Here is a 22,607-nt window from a genome sequence, read left to right as displayed (position 1 = left end):
ATCTTGATAGTTAATATATCCGTGTGTTTTTAAACAATGTTGAGAATCCCTAAAGAACTTAATCAGCGGTATATAAGATTATTATGGACAAGAAAGACAATTCGTACTCATATTTGTAACAACCGTAGACTAAGTTGTTTCCCTTGCATCAGTAGTGAAAACATGATTGGTCAGTTTGTTTTGAAATGTCTGTAAAAGCTGAACTCTCATAGATTTACCGTTTTACAACTTTTTTACCTTTTTGTCTTGGAATAAGCCAAATTTTGCGTAAATAGCTGCAAACCTATGATACAAGAATGTTGACAAAAGATCAAATAAAGGATTTTCATAATTCCGTTTGAAAATTAATGTTTTATGGCTTAAACCGTTACTAACAGTTTTGACAAACGCATTAAACATCGTTGTTTTTTTACCTTAAATATAAAAATCTTCTATTTGATCTTTTGTCTGCAGTCTGAAATTACTGGTTTTCATGCATTTTTGCATAGATTGGGTCGTTCCAAGACAAAAAATAAAATAGTTGTCAAAATGTTTAATCTTTGAGAGTGCAGCTTTAAAGGGACTGTACACCAGATTTGCACCATAAAAAGTTTTTTCTATAACGAATCTCAGGACAATTATCTAAGAGAATGTGTTACGTTTTGATTTCATTATTGTAAAAAAAGTACCAAAATGTAAAAAAAATGTGTCGGAGACCGGGTTCGAACCCGTGTCGCCAAAATTGCAGTCCAGCGTATCCACTGATAAAAAATTGCCAGCACGACATTGAACATTGGACATTTAGATTTCAAAAATGAATGTTGTGCTAGCGAGACACTGGACATTCAAAATCGAATGTTGTACTGGCACGAAATTGGAAATTCAAAATCGAATGTTGTGCCTGCTCGACATTTGACATTGGACATTCAAAATCGAATGTTGTGCTGGCAAGACATCGGACATTGGACATTCAATGGTAAAAGTCGTGCTAGCAAGACATTGGACATTCAAAATCGAAAGTCGTGCTAGCACAACATTGGACATTGGTCATTCAAAATCGAATGTTGTGCTGGCACGACATTGGACATTGGACATTCAAAAGTAAAAGTCGTCATAGCACGCCGTTGGACATTCGTACATTCAAAATCGAATGTTGTGCTGGCACGACATTGGACATTGGACATTCAAAATCGAAAGGTGGTGCTAGTACGACATTGGATATTGGACATTCAAAATCGAAAGTCATGCTAACACGACATTGGGCATTGGACATTCAAAAGTAAAAGTCGTGCTAGTACGACATTGGACATTGGACATTCAAAATCAAAAGTCGTGCTGGCACGAAATTGGACATTGGACATTTAAAATCGATTGTTGTGCTGGCACGTCATTGGACATTGGACATTCAAAATCAAAAGTCGTGCTAGCACGACATTGGACATTGGACATTCAAAATCGAATGTTGGGCTGGCACGACATTGGACATTGGACATTCAAAATCGAAAGTCGTGCTAGCACGACATTGGACATTCAAAATCGAATGTTGGGCTGGCACGACATTGGACATTCAAAATCGAATGTTGGGCTGGCACGACATTGGACATTCAAAATCGAACGTTGGGCTGGCACGACATTGGACATTGGGCATTCAAAATCAAACGTTGGGCTGACACGACATTGGACATTGGACATTCAAAATCGAAAGTCGTGCTAGCACGACATTGGACATTGGACATTCAAAATCGATTGTTGGGCTGGCACGACATTGGACATTGAACATTCAAAATCGAAAGTAGTGCTAGCACGACATTGGACATTGGACATTCAAAATCGAAAGTCGTGCTAGCACGACATTGGACATTGGACATTCAAAATCGAACGTTGGGCTGGCACGACATTGGACATTGAACATTCAAAATCGAAAGTAGTGCTAGCACGACATTGGACATTGGATATTCAAAATCGAACGTTGGGCTGGCATGACATTGGACATTTAAAAGGGAAAATCGTGCTTCCTTCTTTGGCATTGTTTTGGTTTATATAATTATTTGCACGTTATTTGGAATTATTTAATGTCGATGCAATTGATTATAAAACGCTTTGTGTAATACTGTCGACTTATGAATATCAAAAAGGTTTATAATACACATTGTTTCATATAAACTTGGGCAAATAAAGACGACGTAGCATGATCGACTAATTGAGTCGATAAGATATAGGTCGACAGGCAGTAATAGGTTACTTAATCGACTCCTTGACAATATTTCGTGTTATAATACGTAAAACCAGATAAATAAAATAGATGTAGGAACGATAACATTTATACTTGTTGGCATAATCAATGCATGTGTATATTTTCCATAATTATGTCATTATATACTGTTAATATAATTATCTTCACTTCGTTTATAAATGGTACTGGCTGTGTAGCAATAAGGTTGTTAAAAATATGCCATTTTGACATTTTGAAAGCATTATCACTGCTGTCTACATATTATCCACGACCATTCATAAGTATATTCATTTGAATCCTTCTATTCATATGTGACATCATATCTGTGTGAATCATGCTTAAGGTTCAAATATTGCGATGGAATCGTAATGACAATGCTCTCTTGGTGTTAATAAATTTGATAATGGTCCATTGCTTTTGTGATTTCTTACTCTTTCAAAATAATTTAAGACAATACCTAAAAAAAATCCGAAAATTGCATGCCATCCAAATTAATTTAAAGTCGGTAGAAAACACTCATTCATAATAAGTTTTCGCACCCAGGAACCAGTTTAGGTGACACTCTTATTCAAAATAAATACATACACATGTTAAAAAAGAATTGAGTGATAAACCTTTAATTTCCAGCAGAATAATGCATTTATGAATAATATTTATAACTGATAACAAGATTGTAACCGTGTATTAAATAGGTGAAAACGCAAAAATACTAAATGATTGGTGAATGCTAAAATATTTACTGTGATTTACTTTATTCTAATAAGGGAGAATAAGGGTTCTGCATATTTCTTTCAAATTAGACTAGTTATCCTTCATAAGAACCATTGTTTTCGACATTTCTATATCCTTTTTGTATTTTAAAACAATTGCATCAATTATCTTTATACTTATTTGGGAGTTATAGTGCATCTTTAAGGGAACGGTGTTGGTCGACTGACTGAAATGATATCAAAACGTTCTTACTAGATGAATACGTATTTCACTTTATTGCTGCTCTTATTATGTAAGTCCAATCAAATAACTATTTACTTATAATAGCAAACTGTAACGAGCAGTCACTAGAATAAAAAAAAAAAAATTAAAACGCGTGTATCACAGTTTAAGACTTATTTTGACAAAGTAAAGATAGAAAAGGTATATGTATCGATGGGAAGTAATACGACATTTCACATTTTGCAGACGATACATCTTTATTATGTGATGGTACAGAGAAATCAGTAAAGGTTGTCATTGAGGTAGCAGGTTGATAAGTTGAATTTGAAGTGAGGAAAATAGTTTAAATTGGAAAACTAAAATATCCAGATCCATTACAACTTGATTTCATTTTTATTTGGGTGTTATAAAATTTAAAGATTGAAAGGGAAGAATGGCATTTCATATTGAAAAAGAATATACGCCTATATGGAGAGTAATTGTTATTTTGTTTATTTCATTACCAATATTTTCTCACCTATTTATTAAATTTTATGCGAAAAACTACAAACAAGCTCAGCAGCAAAAAGTTTAAACATAAACCCGGTTTAATGGCACTGGGTCTACACAATGATTTCTATGAAACAATTCAATTGTTTAGATTCTCTGAGATTGAGGCCATAAAGAGAGAAGTATTTGTAATAAATTTTTCAGTGACACTCTTATTGAAAATCAATGCGTAAACACTTATTACAAACATAACTTTTGTGAAATAAACCTTCAACAACTTCCTCAATAATGCATTTATGGAAAATATGAATTACTGTTAACAAGATTGTAACTGTATTATATAGCTGAAAACGCAAAATTTTTAAATGATTGGTGAGTGCTAAAAGAATTTCTGCGATCTTCTATCGTCTCATAAGGTAGAAATATCGTGTTTCATCACCTTTTTCAAATGTAAACTCCATATCCTTCTTAAAATTCATTTTTTTCGTCCTTTTGGTATATCAAAACAATTGTTTAATGCATGTGAATCTTATTTGGGAATAAGAGTGAATCTTTAATGAAGGTGGTATAAATATGAAAGGTATGTTTTGTTTTAAAATAAAACGGCTTTAACATTAAGTTATACATAGTGATAATAAATGTTTCAAAGTGATTGCTAGCCTATTTAAAGTTGTTAAGATGTTAAAATTTGGTAAAATGTTTAGTTAAAATATTTGTCAAAATTTGGCAAATATGTTTGGATAGATTACTATATGTAAAAATATTAAGACAATGTTAAATATTTCTTGCATACGCCTTTACTTGAAAACCATTACTTTCAGATTGCGAAAGTCTTCTACATCTCTTTTTGGATTGTACTAAAATACAGTCTGTGCTTCAGTGTATTTTGTAAAAATCTGTCATTTTGCTAGATCTGCAAAGCTTTACCATTGGTAGAAATCGACTTTTGACCCTAAGTGTACGTTATACTCGCCGGCCTTGTGAACAAATGTGTCTCAATTAAATCATATTCCTAATGAATAAATCCTTTTACAAGGGTATTGACCAATGTCATATGAGAATTACTTGTTATAACTTATAACAAATGGTCCGCGACTATCAGTACAAATAAATGCCACTAGGACCTCATTGTGCACTAGTTCGTTAGTATCTTAAAGTACCTTACATGAAGTCTCCGTCAAATATTAATAATTTCATTCATCTACGAATGGAAACAGATCTTCCTTGTATATTTGAACTGATGGATCTTTAACCAGCAATTCGTTGCGAAACCCAGTTCCGACCAAAATATACTTTGTTATTTCTGGAGATGTCATTAATCAATTATCTTGTACGCATTTATCGCATATATAACTGAATGCAAGACAATCAGGTAAAATGATGGTTTTGGTGAACACTCGTTTTTGTACCATTCAAAACACCCGGGCTAAGAATTCAACAATTGTGTTGCATAATATACTAAGAACTTACCTCTGAGTTACTTCGATTCAAACGAAATGTTCCCACTATAACAATCCCCTGCGCAGCCGAATATTTCACAAAATAGCAACTCCGTGCGTAGGTCTGAATTGAAGAAAAAAAACGTTTTTAGTGGAAAATCCGCTCCAGTTAAGCCAAAAGTCGCCAAATATATGCACTGTTTTCCGAAACGAACTTATTTTGGTAGAGTACACTACATTAAATTAAGAAAATAATCTGCTTTTTAAAATGTCTTAATATATTTAATACTAAGTTGGTTTGAGCTGTTCTGCGGTTTTATTTATTCGATTACGGACGTGGGTGAGGATGAAAACAAACCGGTTAAAATGGGCAATGATCCTTAGTCGAAGCCCTGCAGTTAGTGGGATTGACTTTGGAGAATTCACATTTCTTGCACTTTCTTCGTATAAAAGCTATTATTTAGTAATTGAAACATTCAATAAAATATTCGTACAATTTTCGAGTTCAACTAACAATCGACCTCTATGTAATGCATTTCAAATTCTAATAAAAGCTTGTCGCACATCTCTGTTTTCATAATGTAGTTTTCTCCCTTTTTGCATAAACTTGTTATCGTTGAAAAGCAGCAAATTCCACTGTAAAATAATGCCCATCATCGAAGGAATAACATGTTATATAAATTTAAAACAACCAAGATCAGTTTTAATAACTCAAATACCCCTAATATGTTACCTCAAACGAATCACCAATCTCGCAAAATTCCGCATGAAGTCATATTCAAACAGTATTATCTGAAATAGTATTTTTGTAATATATATGTGGCAATAAGACGCTCAAAAATACGAAAATTTAACATCCGAAAAACACTGCGGTGAACGACTTTTAAGGCCACTGTACAACGAAAACTCCTAGCTCATCTTGTGGTCAGAGGTGACCACTTGACCAGAATGTTTACTATCTTATGTTTGTATTTTACGGCCTCGTAATTTCATGGAATGAATTGGGAACAGATTGTAAATCTTGTCAAATTAGCCTGTTATCCATCTTACAATAAGAGCAGATCAGTGATTTTCAAGACTGTGGTACAAATGTTTATTGTCCCATCCTCTTATTAAAAAAAGAAGAAAAAAAACAAAAACATACCAGACCTACAATCCAGTTTTCTGTCATTTCTCACCATGCCATTCCTTTGGGTGACATATTTCACCGTAAATGCTATTTAAATAGTAAAGTTATTTTAAAGGCGAACACTATCGGTTGATGCAATACTCACGTTTTTTAATTTTTATTCATAATCATGTTTAACACATAAGACTTGAATGTTTAAAACCCAAACATGCGCATGCCTTAGACTCAGATATAAATTATTAGCGACGTTGTTGCGCTTTTTAACAGCGGAATTTGTAACCACGTAGCTATTAATTGAAAACCCCATTTATTAAGGCCAATATTTTTATCGGATGACACACCATACGTTTTTATTGTTTTGATCATTAAAGTTAGAGGGGTTAGACTTTAATGGTACCCAAATAAATACTGTATCTTTCTACCAATACATGGGGTTACTACTTACTCCCCAATGATCGTGGAGTGCAGCACATGATAATTTACCTGCACACGCACAAAAGGCAAGTTCTTCAATATAAGAAACATTTTGAAGCATTCCAAACAAAGGAATTATTTTTACTTTTTGATAGCATGGCTAAGCCAATTTTGTGCCATGGATCGCAGATTTTGGGATATAAATATATTGATACCATAGAGACAGTTCAAAATAAATTCTGCAAGAGACATTTGTATGTTAAAAGAACTACAAATACATGTATAACTCTGGGCGAATGCGGACGTCTTCCTCTGTGTGTTACTTATTTTGTTAACTGCATTAAATACTGGTGTAAGTTATTAACAATGTCTAATCATAGATATCCTAAACACTGCTACAAACTCTGAAACTCGTTAGATGACGCCGGGCGAAATTGTTGGGCATCCATTATAAAATCTTTGTTATTCACGTACGATTTTGGATATATATTTGGATTGCTTAATATATAGGAAATATAGATCTATTTATATATACTTTTAGAAAACGGTCAATTGACTGTTTCGTCCAAAACTGGCATAACGACATAAGTGAGGCCTCAAGGTGTCATCATTATAAACATTATAAAACATTATTAAATACAGAAAGGTACCTACATCTGGAAATTCCATTAACATATAAGATTGCGTTAGCTAGGCTTCGCTGCTCCAACCATAAACTGAATATGAGCTTGGAAGATATATAAATACTGCAATAAATATGTTGTAATACCATACTTGCCTCGGAAACGAGATGGTCTTACACTTAGCGAATTTTAGTATACCAAATATAGGACAATGGTACCGAATATTGGATGGAAGAAAAGGATCCCCAACACCTGAAGATATTAAGGTATTAGTGTTTGCAGCGAAGATCAGATCTAGTGTGGATGAGATATTTTCAGAAAAAATGGTCGGCTCGGTTAAACTTGAGAAAGTTCATAAACTGAACATAAAGTTTGAATACGCATAGAACTTGAGTAAATCTGAACTGGATTATGTTGATCACGATGAAAATGTTGATATAGCTGATGGTTGCTAAAATATCATTGGCTGTTAAGGGAACTACGGAAGGAAGCTATTGAAAAGGAAATAATTGGATACGAAGACGGAAGTGGTTTGGTTGGATAGTAAACTGTTGCTAAGGCGTTCCATTGTTGCTAAGGGTTGTGATGAACAGGGAAGTCATAGTATGTTTAGAGAATTACGGTTGCTAGGGAGTTCGGTGGTTGCTAAGGAAAGTCAGGATTTCTAGGGAAATATGTTTTAGAGGAAAACTAGACAATCAAATGATGTCATTTATCCAACGGTGTTGACATTCATTCTTTTATAAAGACCAAGTAGGCACAACAATTAAACATTAAGAGCCATTCTTCAACGTTGAAAGTGATCGGTATTTCATGTTTATGACGTGAATTGGGAGGATTATAAAACGTTGCTCATGAGGTAAATTTGTTCTGTTTTAGCCCGCGACGTTCTCAAAAAGACACATATCCTGCTTGATTAATATGACATATATGGCGATGTCCTGATTAACCTATAGTATTGGTAAATAATAATAAATGTTATTTTGATTATTTAGTCCAGTGCTCAAGCTAGGCATACATATCGTTAGAGGGGCGCCCCACTGCCCTTTTACAGCGACTTGCTGCCTTTTCATACACACCGCTGTGCCCTTCTTTTAACATAGCCGCCTTTGATGATTAATGAATTACCACAACAGGCACACTTCACAGGTACAGTCATCATAACGCGGATCTTCAATCGCCAGGTGATCAGCGGTGTGAACGCACGTGTGGGCGGTGCTTCTCGCTTGTCAGAGTTTCTTTTCAACCAACGAGCGGTGATAATCCGCTGCCTTTAATTGAGACATATTGCTTAAAACTAATGTCGGTAGTGTTACATCTAGGTATTTTGAGCAACTGCCAACACCATGCTAACCCTGTGTTTGCCATACTGCCCCTACATCTTCCCACGTGCCTTGTTATTGTCGTGCGACAACTTATCGCGTGCTTGAGTGCTGAGCAGACGACATAAGCAGTCCATAATCGGTAATAACGGGAAAGGACTCGTGCCAGTATTATTTGCATATGGGCAAATTAACTCCGAGTTAATTCGAGAATCATTATCGGTTCAAGTAATCACACTGGCCACGAAAGTCTCAATACTGATATACCTTAAACTCGAAAATTTCTGAACCGTTATGTGATTACAGATGATTAACTCATTAAGTGTGAGTGAGAGTGGTTGTTATGAATTCGGCCCTCTGACGTTTTTCCAAACAAGTTTCGAATGGGCTTTTATGAAAAAAGTTATATTTTCTGGATAATTGATGTCTGTGAGGTTTGCAATCTGGCAGCATGACAGCTTGAAGTTAGCAGCCCAGCTGTATGGCAGCGTTAATTGAGCAGCCAAAAGCACGACAGCTTGAAGTGAGCAGCCTAAAAGCGTGGCAGCGTAAAGTCAGCAGCCAATCAGCATGAAGAAAGCAGTTCAGTTGCCTGGCAGTGTGATGTATGCAGTCTAACAGTGTGGCAGTCTGGCAGCGTGAATGTAGCAGCGATACAGCATGACAGCCTAACAGCCTGGCTGCTTGAATATAACAGCATGACAGCTTGCTAGCCTGGCAGCGTGAACAAAGCAGCAGGGAAGCGTTAAGTTCACAGTCGAACAGAGTGACAGCTAGGCATGCGCGTGAACTGAGCAGGTTGGCAGTCCGGCTGCGTTAAATTTGCAGCCTCACAGCACGAAATCCTGGCAGCGTGCAATCAGCACTATGACATACTTGCAACATAAGGTTGGCAGCACAATGGTCTTACACACAAGCACTGTGTGAAGTCAGCTACATAACATAAACCCAAATATTTATGTTTTCAAAACAAGATTTTTTTTATTGCATTGATAATTTTCTGGTTGGCAATTTTAAGTATGAAGGCGCTCTTTTTCCACTATCTTTGCTTAAATATACGGATTTATATTTAAAATTATGACTTTTTGACTTTTATTTTGTGCTTTTACTTCCTTTGAAGATATTATTTCTGCAAAATTTGATGTAGCAAATCAGAACACTACCAGGCAGTGTAGCCACAAGAATGCCTCTGCATTAGTCTTAAATTCAAGACGTGTTACAAGTATACGGGACTCTTCTAATCTAGGATTTGCCATATCATACATCGTAAAAAATCCATACATATACAAACATTTGGACTAGCCTTTGCAAAAGCTAGACTGGACTGATTGTTATTACAAAATTTGGTCAGGCATTTATGTCAAATTCTGCTGCTGATCAGGGAGTTATAAAGATTTGTTGGTCTCAGTGCTGACATTACCTACTTAAAGAATATTAAGTTAAATATTAGTCTTGCATCTTCATTTCTTTAATGCTGTACGCATCAGCGCACTAATCTATGAAACCATATACTGTTTGTAGTAAATTTGTACTTCCCATGTTGATGATACTAAATCTTAATGTTTACTATCTTGATCGATGCGTCCCTACATCTGCATCACTTTCATTTGTTGATCTTTTACCTGCGTTTCACATTTTACAGATGGCTTAAGCGAGGAAGAAATCGTTTTCATAAGTATTTGCATATTCTAAATTTAATTATATTTTAATTCCGATTGACTTCCGTTTGTAATGTTGCATGACATGCCGCGAAATTGAATTGCATAAAAATGTTCGTGCCATTTCTTCCATGTTTTAATCAAATTAATCAACATGGTCATGTAAATCATTCTTTGGACAATCTAACTCAATATCTGCGTTTGTTGAAAAACTTCACTTGTATTCTTAAATTTGTATAAAATTCATACAAAGGCTTGTTCTCTGTAAAATCCAACATTGCTGCTGTTTTACTCACATTGGTAAGAAAAAAGTCAATGACGTCACAGTATACTTAACACAAGTCGTCCGCAAAACGTGATCTAAATATTTTCGAAACCTCAATATCGGTCATGTACGAGTCATTTTAGCAACACAAACTTATCAATTTGTCGAATTGTTTAAAATTCGAACATCATTACACAAATAACGCCTAAGGTGAACTTCTCGACAATGTATAATTAGGAAACTCTTTTTCGGGCGGATTTACAATTCACTGTTGGGCTTTTTATATCCGCGCGATATTTTCATTTCTATTTGTGCTTAACTCGGACGTTAAATTTGAAAAAAAGATCATTCAACATGTAATGATGAAAAAACACTACCAATAAATTTAAACAATATCAACCTTGATTGTTTTAAATTTCCTTCATGAGTTGAAGCATTATTTTCGCCTCAAACTGAGATGAATTATACGGTTTTTCTGCCTGCTCAAATCCCATGAAATCATTACAAAAGCGTCATAGCCGCAAAATGTGGATACTTAGGAAACTGATGGTTTCTAAGAATAACATTGGTTATTAAGGGAACTAGTTTAAAAAGCTATTGAAAAGGAAGTATTTTGGTTGGATAGTAGTATGTTTTTAAGGAGGTCAATTGTTGCTGAGGGGTGTGATGGGTTATAGGGAAGTCGCAGAGTGTTGCAAACGAAATTTTGGGTTGTCATGGAGTTTAGTGGTTGCTAAGGAAAGTCATGGTTTTTAGGAAAATAGATTTGGTAGAGAAACACTAGACAAAGCACAAGCATCTCAGCTCTTGGCATAGCAGTTTTAGAGAAAATGATTCGTAAATAGTGTACTAATACAAGACAATGTAAAACAAGTGACCCTCGGGACAGAGTCAAACCCCAGGGGAAAATTCGAACGATCTTTGTAGAAGACCACTGCAAAATGTTACATGCCAAATATCTTATCTCTTCGTATTGCTGTTCCGGGACTACTGATTACACCAGACAGAGACAGGATTTGGAAAGGAGTGTCTTCGAAGAAAAAACGTTATAAAATATATAATACATCTTTAAGTCTAAATCAAACAAGTGGCGACCAGGGCGGGGCCAATCTTACACCAGTGCCAATTAAGTAGATGACCGCTGGACCGCTACATCCCAAATATCTAACATAAATGATTTTTCGTTTTAGAGAAGATGGCTTTGAAAGATGTTCCAAATAAAACTCAAGACAATGATGTATTTCAAATTGTCTTATCTCTCGGACTTTTTTTTTGAAGTAAGAATTTTCCCAATACAAGTCAATGTAAAACAAGTAAATATCAGGACATCATTTGACCAATCGCGCAAGAGGTTGTAAGTTCTATCACAACCAGGACGAGAGCGGCTCTGTGGTATAGTTATCAGCCTCTCGCCCAAGAGGTTGTAAGTTCTATCCCAACCAGGACGAGAGCGGCTCTGTGGTATAGTTATCAGCCTATCGCGCAAGAGGTTGTTAGTTCTATTCCAACCAGGACGAGAGCGGCTCTGTGGTATAGTTATCAGCCTATCGCGCAAGAGGTTTTAAGTTCTATCCCAACCAGGACGAGAGCGGCTCTGTGGTATAGTTATCAGCCTCTCGCCCAAGAGGTTGTAAGTTCTATTCTAACCAGGACGAGAGCGGCTCTGTGGTATAGTTATCAGCCTCTCACCCAAGAGATTGTTAGTTCTATCACAACCAGGACGAGAGCGGCTCTGTGGTATAGTTATCAGCCTATCGCGCAAGAGGTTTTAAGTTCTATCCCAACCAGGACGAGAGCGGCTCTGTGGTATAGTTATCAGCCTATCGCGCAAGAGGTTTTAAGTTCTATCCCAACCAGGACGAGAGCGGCTGTGTGGTATAGTTATCAGCCTCTCACCCAAGAGATTGTTAGTTCTATCACAACCAGGAAGAGAGAAGCTCTGTGGTATAGTTATCAGCCTCTCGCCAAAGAGATTGTTAGTTCTATCCCAACCAGGACGAGAGCGGCTCTGTGGTATAGTTATCAGCCTCTCGCCAAAGAGATTGTTAGTTCTATCACAACCAGGACGAGAGCGGCTCTGTGGTATAGTTATCAGCCTCTCACCCAAGAGATTGTTAGTTCTATCCCAACCAGGACGAGAGCGACTCTGTGGTATAGTTATCAGCCTATCGCGCAAGAGGTTTAAAGTTCTATCCCAAACAGGACGAGAGCGGCTCTGTGGTATAGTTATCAGCCTCTCACCCAAGAGGTTGTAAGTTCTATCCCAACCAAGACGAGAGCGGCTCTGTGGAATAGTTATCAATCTCCCACCCAAGAGGTTGTAAGTTATATCACAACTAGGACGAGAGCGGCTCTGTGGTATAGTTATCAGCCTCTCGCCCAAGAGATTGTTAGTTCTATCCCAACCAGGACGAGAGCGGCTCAGTGGTATAGTTATCAGCCTCTCGCCCAAGAGGTTGTTAGTTCTATCACAACAAGGACGAGAGCGGCTCTGTGGTATAGATATCAGCCTCTCACCCAAGAGGTTGTTAGTTCTATCACAACCAGGACGAGAGCGGCTCAGTGGTATAGTTATCAGCCTCTCGCCCAAGAGGTTGTTAGTTCTATCACAACCAGGACGAGAGCGACTCTGTGGCATAGATATCAGCCTCTCACCCAAGAGGTTGTTAGTTCTATCACAACCAGGACGAGAGCGGCTCTGTGGTATAGTTATCAGCCTCTCACCCAAGAGGTTGTTAGTTCTTTCACAACCAGGACGAGAGTGGCTCTGTGGTATAGATATCAGCCTCTCGCCCAAGAGGTTGTTATTTCTATCCCAACCAGGACGAGAGTGGCTCTGTGGTATAGTTATCAGCCTCTCGCCCAAGAGGTTGTTAGTTTTATCACAACCAGGACAATAGCAGCTCAGTGGTATAGTTATCAGCCTCTCGCCCAAGAGGTTGTTAGTTTTATCCCAACCAGGACGAGAGCGGCTCTGTGGTATAGTTATCAGCCTCTTGCCCAAGAGGTTTTAAGTTCTATCCCAACCAGGACGAGAGCGGCTCTGTGGTATAGTTATCAGCCTATCGCGCAAGAGGTTGTTAGTTCTATCCCAACCAGGACGAGAGCGGCTCTGTGGTATAGTTATCAGCCTCTCACCCAAGAGATTGTTAGTTCTATCATAACCAGGACGAGAGCGGCTCTGTGGTATAGTTATCAGCCTATCGCGCAAGAGGTTTTAAGTTCTATCCCAACCAGGACGAGAGCGGCTCTGTGGTATAGTTATCAGCCTCTCGCGCAAGAGGTTTTAAGTTCTATCCCAACCAGGACGAGAGCGGCTCTGTGGTATAGTTATCAGCCTCTCACCCAAGAGATTGTTAGTTCTATCACAACCAGGACGAGAGCGGCTCTGTGGAATAGTTATCAGCCTCTCGCCAAAGAGATTGTTAGTTCTATCCCAACCAGGACGAGAGCGGCTCTGTGGTATAGTTATCAGCCTCTCGCCAAAGAGATTGTTAGTTCTATCACAACCAGGACGAGAGCGGCTCTGTGGTATAGTTATCAGCCTCTCACCCAAGAGATTGTTAGTTCTATCCCAACCAGGACGAGAGCGGCTCTGTGGTATAGTTATCAGCCTATCGCGCAAGAGGTTTTAAGTTCTATCCCAACCAGGACGAGAGCGGCTCTGTGGTATAGTTATCAGCCTCTCACCCAAGAGGTTGTAAGTTCTATCCCAACCAAGACGAGAGCGACTCTGTGGTATAGTTATCAATCTCTCACCCAAGAGGTTGTAAGTTATATCACAATTAGGACGAGAGCGGCTCTGTGGTATAGTTATCAGCCTCTCGCCCAAGAGGTTGTTAGTTCTATCCCAACCAGGACGAGAGCGGCTCAGTGGTATAGTTATCAGCCTCTCGCCCAAGAGGTTGTTAGTTCTATCACAACCAGGACGAGAGCGGCTCTGTGGTATAGATATCAGCCTCTCACCCAAGAGGTTGTTAGTTCTACCACAACCAGGACGAGAGCGGCTCAGTGGTATAGTTATCAGCCTCTCGCCCAAGAGGTTGTTAGTTCTATCACAACCAGGACGAGAGTGACTCTGTGGTATAGATATCAGCCTCTCACCCAAGAGGTTGTTAGTTCTTTCACAACCAGGACGAGAGTGGCTCTGTGGTATAGATATCAGCCTCTCGCCCAAGAGGTTGTTATTTCTATCCCAACCAGGACGAGAGTGGCTCTGTGGTATAGTTATCAGCCTCTCGCCCAAGAGGTTGTTAGTTTTATCACAACCAGGACAATAGCAGCTCAGTGGTATAGTTATCAGCCTCTCGCCCAAGAGGTTGTTAGTTTTATCCCAACCAGGACGAGAGCGGCTCTGTGGTATAGTTATCAGCCTATCGCGCAAGAGGTTGTTAGTTCTATCACAACCAGGACGAGAGCGGCTCTGTGGTATAGTTATCAGCCTCTTGCCCAAGAGGTTTTAAGTTCTATCCCAACCAGGTCGAGAGCGGCTCTGTGGTATAGTTATCAGCCTCTCACCCAAGAGGTTGTTAGTTCTATCACAACCAGGACAAGAGCGGCTTTGTGGTATAGTTATCAGCCTCTCACCCAAGAGGTTGTAAGTTCTATCCCAACCAGGACGAGAGCGGCTCTGTGGTATAGTTATCAGCCTCTCGCCCAAGAGGTTTTAAGTTCTATCCCAACCAGGACGAGAGCGGCTCTGTGGTATAGTTATCAGCCTCTCGCCCAAGAGGTTTTAAGTTCTATCCCAACCAGGACGAGAGCGGCTCTGTGGTATAGTTATCAGCCTCTCACACAAGAGGTTTTAAATTCTATCCCAACCAGGACGAGAGCGGCTCTGTGGTATAGCTATCAGCCTCTCACCCAAGAAGTTGTTAGTTCTATCACTAACTGAAACATTAAATGGACATGAAAATATTTTTGAATTTAAAAGTTTTTAAATGATATGTTGCAATAAAGAATGTGTGTACATTAATACTAACGCACGGTAATTGCACGGCACGCTCTAAACTAGGGTAAAAAGCAGGTTCTTCACCAAACTTTTATATACAACGTGCTCTTCGCGCTCGTTACTACAAATTCGACAGGTCGGGTGATGGTTGTAGTAACTAAGACAAAGAACCATGGCAGTGATTCATTTAAGATTGTAATGCTATATTTATCTTAAATTTGTGTAAATATAAATGTGTAATTATTATTGCGATTCATCATTGAATAAACAAAACATGACTACAGCATAAAAATAGTCTCGACTTCGCTATCTATTCGCTTACCAACTGTATTAATACACCGTTTAACCGTATAACAATTATTTAACTTTCAATACATAAATTGTCGCATAAAAATAACAAATTATATTGTATATTCTGTGTTTAATCTTTTCAGTGTTCGCCGCTGCCTTGTCCAGATTTTGCTGTTATTGTCGATCGATGAGTTGATCGACACCTGTCGTTTTGTGTGCCGTGCTTGGAATAAGGTGGTGAAGCCTTCTGTGGAAACGATAACGCCACGTGCGGACAATTGACAGCTACAGCATTGTATTGGGAGGATGATCAATACAAAATATCTTGTAGTGTAGTGAACACAGATTTACTTGCTCACTTGCATTGTTTTAAAAACCTGAAAAAAACTCGACCATCTCTATATCAGTGGAAACGACAAATGCTGTCCAACAGTGATAGCATTTGCAATCAAAACAGCCGTTAAAAATGTACGTGTTTGGACATCTACGATTCAATTTCTTAAGGAAGATCAACTGTTTTTGAGTTATTTTCTTAAAAACACTACATCATTAGTAATAGAAAAAGCGCAACATGTTTTGACTGTTAAATGGACACTTGAAAATGGACACTTCAGACATTGCCGCTAGGGCGAGCTTTAAGAATGATTATTGTGGCAAAGTTACATTCCACACACACATGAACGATCAGGTTCCTTACAATTTGTTATGGTATCACAGATCTAAATATTTATGTCAAATTTATAATGACGTATAACTCATCAAACTTTGGAATCAGCGAAATGATTTCAATGACAACTCTGTTATGATACCTATTTTTAAGTGAAAATACGCTTTGTTCTTCGTTTATATGAACTTAAGCTATTACTAATAATGATGGAAACCTATTTTACTGTACTTGATTGTTAACGATGAATACTTGGTGTTAAACATTGTAAGCGAAAGTACGCTTAATGACGCTATTGTTCATGTTTTTTTACTTGTACCTATCAGTATACCAATACACTGATCGAACGTTAGATATCATAAACCATATGTTTGCCATAAGTATATATCCTCTATTTATTTTGTATCGTCTACTCTAACCACAATAGCATAAGAGATAGCACGCCGCATTGTATATGTTACTGCGTATTAATAAAAACGATGTATCTTCTGTTAATCGAAAATATTTGAAAAGAGAGTCTAATTTCATATTACATGCACAACTTAAGTAATTTCACCATGTTGGTATCAAATATTTCATTCAAACAAGTTGGTTTATGACAGTATATCAGTAGTTGTTCGAATCCCGAAGCCTGAAAAGACTGCTAATGGTATCGGTTAATGGACGAAATATTGTGGACAATTCGCATATTTGTAGCATACATCACTTGTTTACGGTGGCACATAGGTGACATGTGTATGTGTTGTTTATCTCGTGCGCACAACATACTAACTCGTGAACACCAGATACTAAGTCTTGAACACGAGATACTAATTTGGGCACACGAGATACTCAGTCGTTCGCACGTCATAGTAAGCCAATAGTATCATGCGCGCGTTGAAAGAACTGAATTGATTGGCCGATTATGTCGTGCGCAAGACTAAGTAACACGTTTCACGATTCTCAAGTAAACAAGTCGTGCGCACGTGATAACTAAGTCGTTCGAACGAGATACTGGGTCGATGGCTCGTCTTACCGCGTCGTGCGCACGAGTAGCTAAGTCGTGCGCACGAGATACTTAGTCGTGCGCACGACATAATTAGCCAAACAGAATTAGCCAAGAGTATCGTGGGCGCGTTTTAAGAACTGATTTGATTGGGTGATTATGTCGTGCGCACGACTTAGTTATCTTGTGTTCACGACTTAGTATCTCATGCGCACGACTAAGTATCTCGTTTGTACGACTTAGTATGTCGTGCGCACGTGATAAATAAAAAAAACATCGCATGTCACCTCTTTTCCACCGTATCTGTGCCACCGTACTAATTCCTTATATATTTGCAAAGTTATTTTCAGCGACGAACGGAGACTAACGTACACAAATAAACATGTTACGGCTGTATTCTATGGGTTTCTTTCATTTAAAGGATCGTTATAACATTATTTTTTCGATAATTAAAGAATAGCTTTCTGTATTTAACAAAATATCAAAACTAATGTAACACCATTCATTAAACAGTTTTAACTTCAATGCGATTTTGCAAACATTGTACAAAAATACGTGAGCAAAATGACATAAATTGTGTGCACAAGTCCTTTTGTGATGTCAAGCCTTGAATATTGTTTAGGCCTTTTAGTGTATTTCATATGAATAATAACATGAGCTTCATGCATTGAAGATACACGATAAGAAAAAATGTGTCTTTGACGACCGTATATATATCTAGTGTACATTCATGTAAATTACACTCTATCTGCACGTCCTGCAACGTTTCTCTAATCAGAAGGTCCCTACCAGAGAGCACAACCTGTCCTTGTTCATCATCGTCTTCACCACTATTTTCACCATCGCCTTCGTTATTGTCCGGCACGTCAGGCTCATCGGGCATCGGGATCCGCCTTGTGTGCAACACGGCTGTAGCACAATTAATATTCACACATCACATGGGTGTACATGAGATGACCAACAGATTTGTGAAGGCAGCGAAATCTTGAATTCCACACAACAAATGTCCTTTCGATAACATGAGTGATCCATCTAATACACCGACAACATTTGGAAACGCAGCAATGTTGTGAAATCCCTGTTACCTCCACTTGGCTATATGCGGTACGAGGAAACCGGAATTAATCATTCACTCGTGGTGTTAGTAGAAACGCGGTGAATATTCCTAGACACAGAAAGGATTCCCACACCATGGCTGTCCGCAATAACAGATTGAAAGCTCACCGTTGCATAAAATCGTAAAGCCAGTATTATTTGCAGCGATACAGGAAATGCATGATTGCGAAATGTGTGTCTATAAAATGCCCAACCCAATACGTTACACAGGTGAAAAATAGATCCTCTAAAAATACGGTATTTACTGATTGATTCAGCATCACCCATGTAATCCAGCGGATTCATCCTGTCCTTAAAGACACGCCGTGTCACATTATTTCTTCTATTTTGTAAATTCACGTGCAAAAACACCGCCATAATGCTACAATCGTGTAAATACTTTTAGAAGTGACAATTTATGCATTGACAATATGCTTACGACAACGCTAAAGGAACCCTTTCGTAACTTTAGTATATGGGTGCCTAAATTTACGAAGTTTTCAGGTAGTGGACACAACGCCTACGAGAGGATGCGATCGATTTACGAGATTCGTAACACTTAAAGTGCTTTGAGATACTGCCCCCAGAGGAGAGGTATATTAAATTTAGTAAAATATTCATTGAATTTTGTAAATCATATCATTTGATAAATAAGACATTTCAAATAGCCATACGAAACGTAAATACTGCTGTTACTTGAAAGCTTTCATTTCAAACTGCAGGGAGAACCGGTTTGGAATTAATGTTTAACGCATTTTAAACATTGTTAGCGGCACATTTATTCAAAATCAATACATACAAATGGATACAAACATAAATATTTAGTAGTAAGCCTTAATTACTTAATTAATAATGCATTTTAAAATTATAAAAAATATGAATTACTGATAACAAAAGTGTAACCGTGTATAATATAGTTAAAAATTCAAACATAATGAATGATTGGTGAGTGCTAAAAGATTCACTGTGATATGATATCCCCCATAAGGTAGAAATACCGTGTTTGTTGCACCTTTCTTTCAATATGACCTCGGTATGCTTCGTTAGGACCATTGTTTTTGACATTTATTTATCTTTTGGTATTTTGAAACAGTTTAATAACTAATTGTGGTAAATCCTGTTTGGGAGTAAAAGTATTATAACAGTATTTTGCAAAATTAGATATGATCGTTATATAAAATGTTTTGGAATGTTTGTCAATATGAAGGATATGTAGTGTTTTCTAGTGTAGATATAAGGAAAGGGTGTATCAATAAACATTAAACATGTGCATGTAATTCTTTTTTTTTATCTTTATTGCCTTTACGCTATCATCTTACATTATAGCAAATGTGAATTTATTAAGACAAGACGCATTATCAGAAATAATTATTCATTACCAGTCATAACAAATTACAAGCTGTTTACTTACCGAATCGCTTTGATTGACCTTAAATTATCGATCTACAATTTATTTGAATGTAGCTTGTCTAAATCATATAACATCCGATATGAACTAGCGATTCTTTGGTAAAGAGGATCATAAACTGTGGGTATGAATATAGTTGCTTTCATGATGCCCTTTAACGGTACTGAGAGTTATAAAGTGTGCATGTTGGATGGATAGAGACTTATATTCAATAAGGACAGAGCAAATAAAGCGTTTGACCTATTTTTCAGCACTTTTCTTTTTATAAAATTCTCATTTCGGTAACGCGTTCGTACAAACTTCCCTAAAATACATAATATGCAGTGATTTATACTCGCTTAAAGTTAAAGTTTGAAGTTATTTTCATTGAACTAAATATATATTGAAATTACCAATGCCACATTGCATATTGAATTATAAAAGTTGTCAGGTTCATCAGCAAGCCACACGTTCGACACCAGTATAAACCCAAGCATCCGTCCGAATGGCTCGCATGAATATGTTTCTAAAGACTACACTTAACACATTATTTTAAGAAGAACAAATTTAACATGACATTTGTGGTTAGTTGTTACGGATTCCGCCTACTATCAAGTTTGCCCAAGGGTCAATCCCCATAGGAAACTGTTCTACTTTAAATATACTTTCTATAAAACTCTTTTTTTTAGATGTGAGCATTTAAGGCAGGCCTTTCTAAGCATTTCCGATATGTTTGCGGTTATTAACGCCTTCTACGACTCCGTAATAATTAATCGTTAACAATTAAGAGGAAAATAAAAAACACATGCACATATCACATTATTAATTATACCATTCTTTAAATATTGATGATTAGATCTAATTGTTTGTTTAAGACAAACTATGATTTAACATAACATTCAAGGAACCACAGTTATAGCCAAATAGTATCAGCTATGAAGAAGATTGCACAATAGCATAACGTAGTTCATATTTACACAAACATACAAAGGAAAACTACAGGGGGATTTAAGTTGACATAAAAAAACGAATTTTGTTTTTAGAGGCATAAGGATAGGCCTTGCTGACACTGACGAAAAGTCCACAACACCTTTTATTAACATAAGAGAGTTTCGAACAAATCAAAACAACTATCCTGTTTTACTGGACTAAATAATACACATTTTGGTTAAAGTAATCATTAACAGTACTTAACTTGTATACACCTTTTGTACAACATCTTTAATCTTAATAGCTGATATTATTAACACTGAATGCACAGTTGATGTTTGATGTATTTTCTAAAGCAAACTACTCCGACATATGGCTTTCAATTAACCAATAAATAATATGATCATAAATTGTAGAGATAGTTACCAAGGTAAATGACGTTTCCAATTATGTCCTTAGATTAATAGAAACAATTTTCAAAATAATTTTTAACACGAGTTCATTGGAAGAGATAATAACAACCACAGTTGACCTACGACAATATATTCGGACAATCGACCAAAACGTCAGCCTTCAAGATTCCTTTAGGTTCAACATGCGCCTCTGTTATTCCCTGGTCTGTCAACACCTCTATCATATCATTACAGAACTCAGCGCGACTTCGAACCTGAAGTAATTAAACATTATAAATGAACTGCAATCATAAACGTGAAAAACATGGACATGGACAATGCCTTATCTGCTTACTGAATATCATATTGCATTTTCTAAAACTGTCAACCGATATTAAAACAAAGCTACTACATTAATCATGAATATTTTAATACTGTTTCATGTTCAACTCTTTTTGGACGATATATATATATATACCATAATATCAAAGATGATACATTATAAAAGTTGTACTCATTTTACTAATGGTAGTGTCATTATTGTTAATAATGATTTCACGATGTTTTATTTATTATATGTAAACTGAAAAAACAGTAAATGTTTTGTATTGAAACAAAATAATGTCGTTATGTGAAGTTCAAGTAACCATTTCTATTCCTTAGAAGACAAGAAGTTCAAAACGAAACTCAATAAAGACACAATGACGAAATAGTTGGTTGGGAGAAAGACTCAAAACTGGCATACCATGGTATATACAACACAAAAACTGATATGAAAAAGGACATTCTTTTTCGAAGATAGACCATCGATAACATAAGACTGATAAAAGTTACCTACCATAGACAGTAAAAGTCTCTTCCAGCTCCTCTTCCTGATCTATGTTCTCTGCTGTGATGCCTTTGACAGCCAGTTCCGCTCTTAGTGTCGGTATGTATTTATCGTAAGCCGAAGTTTTTTTCCATTTGCTGAAAAAAGATAATTAAAGAAAACTATACATCTATTCAACGTAAGCCGAACTTGATCCGCAACTTAAAAGATAGAAGGTAATTATAACTTTACAGACACAGTTGATTATTAACAGAAGGTTCTGAAGTCACCTCATGTTGTTTGCCTAATTGGGAAAGGACTCGCGGGCCATATTTGTTGGATATTTTTGTTAATACTTTACAGTAACAGGTTACTAATACTCTCAAGGTATACTGTTTGATTAAAATAATTATTACACTATGTACAAATTGTATACTGTAAAGAATGTAGTCACATTTACAGGAGTAAGAAATCAAGTATATTTGAATATAATAATCAGTTTGCTTTTGTTTTTTATTTATACGTTGCGTTTGATACAAAGTTTAATTTCTTATACAATACCTTGAGAGTATTAGTAACCTGTTACTGTATAGTATTAACAAAAATATCCACAAAAAGAT

General features: G+C 36.9%; 1 protein-coding gene across 3 annotated transcripts in view; it reads right to left on the bottom strand.

Moving 5' to 3' along the window:
* Window positions 1–20,937: 20,937 nt before the first annotated feature.
* The window catches only part of LOC128240666 (cTAGE family member 2-like), a 53,500-nt gene continuing 51,830 nt past the window's right edge, over window positions 20,938–22,607 (bottom strand). For all 3 annotated transcript variants that reach the window (XM_052957365.1, XM_052957364.1, XM_052957366.1), the window contains 2 exons: window positions 22,018–22,145; window positions 20,938–21,454 (listed from right to left, as the gene is read on the bottom strand). In XM_052957365.1, coding sequence (XP_052813325.1) covers window positions 21,438–21,454; window positions 22,018–22,145 — 145 coding nt within the window. In that variant the 3' untranslated portion in view covers window positions 20,938–21,437. The remainder of the gene's footprint in view (window positions 21,455–22,017; window positions 22,146–22,607) is intronic.

This window comes from Mya arenaria, chromosome 7 (assembly GCF_026914265.1).
Source record: "Mya arenaria isolate MELC-2E11 chromosome 7, ASM2691426v1".
NCBI classification, from domain to species: Eukaryota; Metazoa; Mollusca; class Bivalvia; order Myida; family Myidae; genus Mya; species Mya arenaria.
This window is presented reverse-complemented; position numbering and strand designations above follow the sequence as displayed.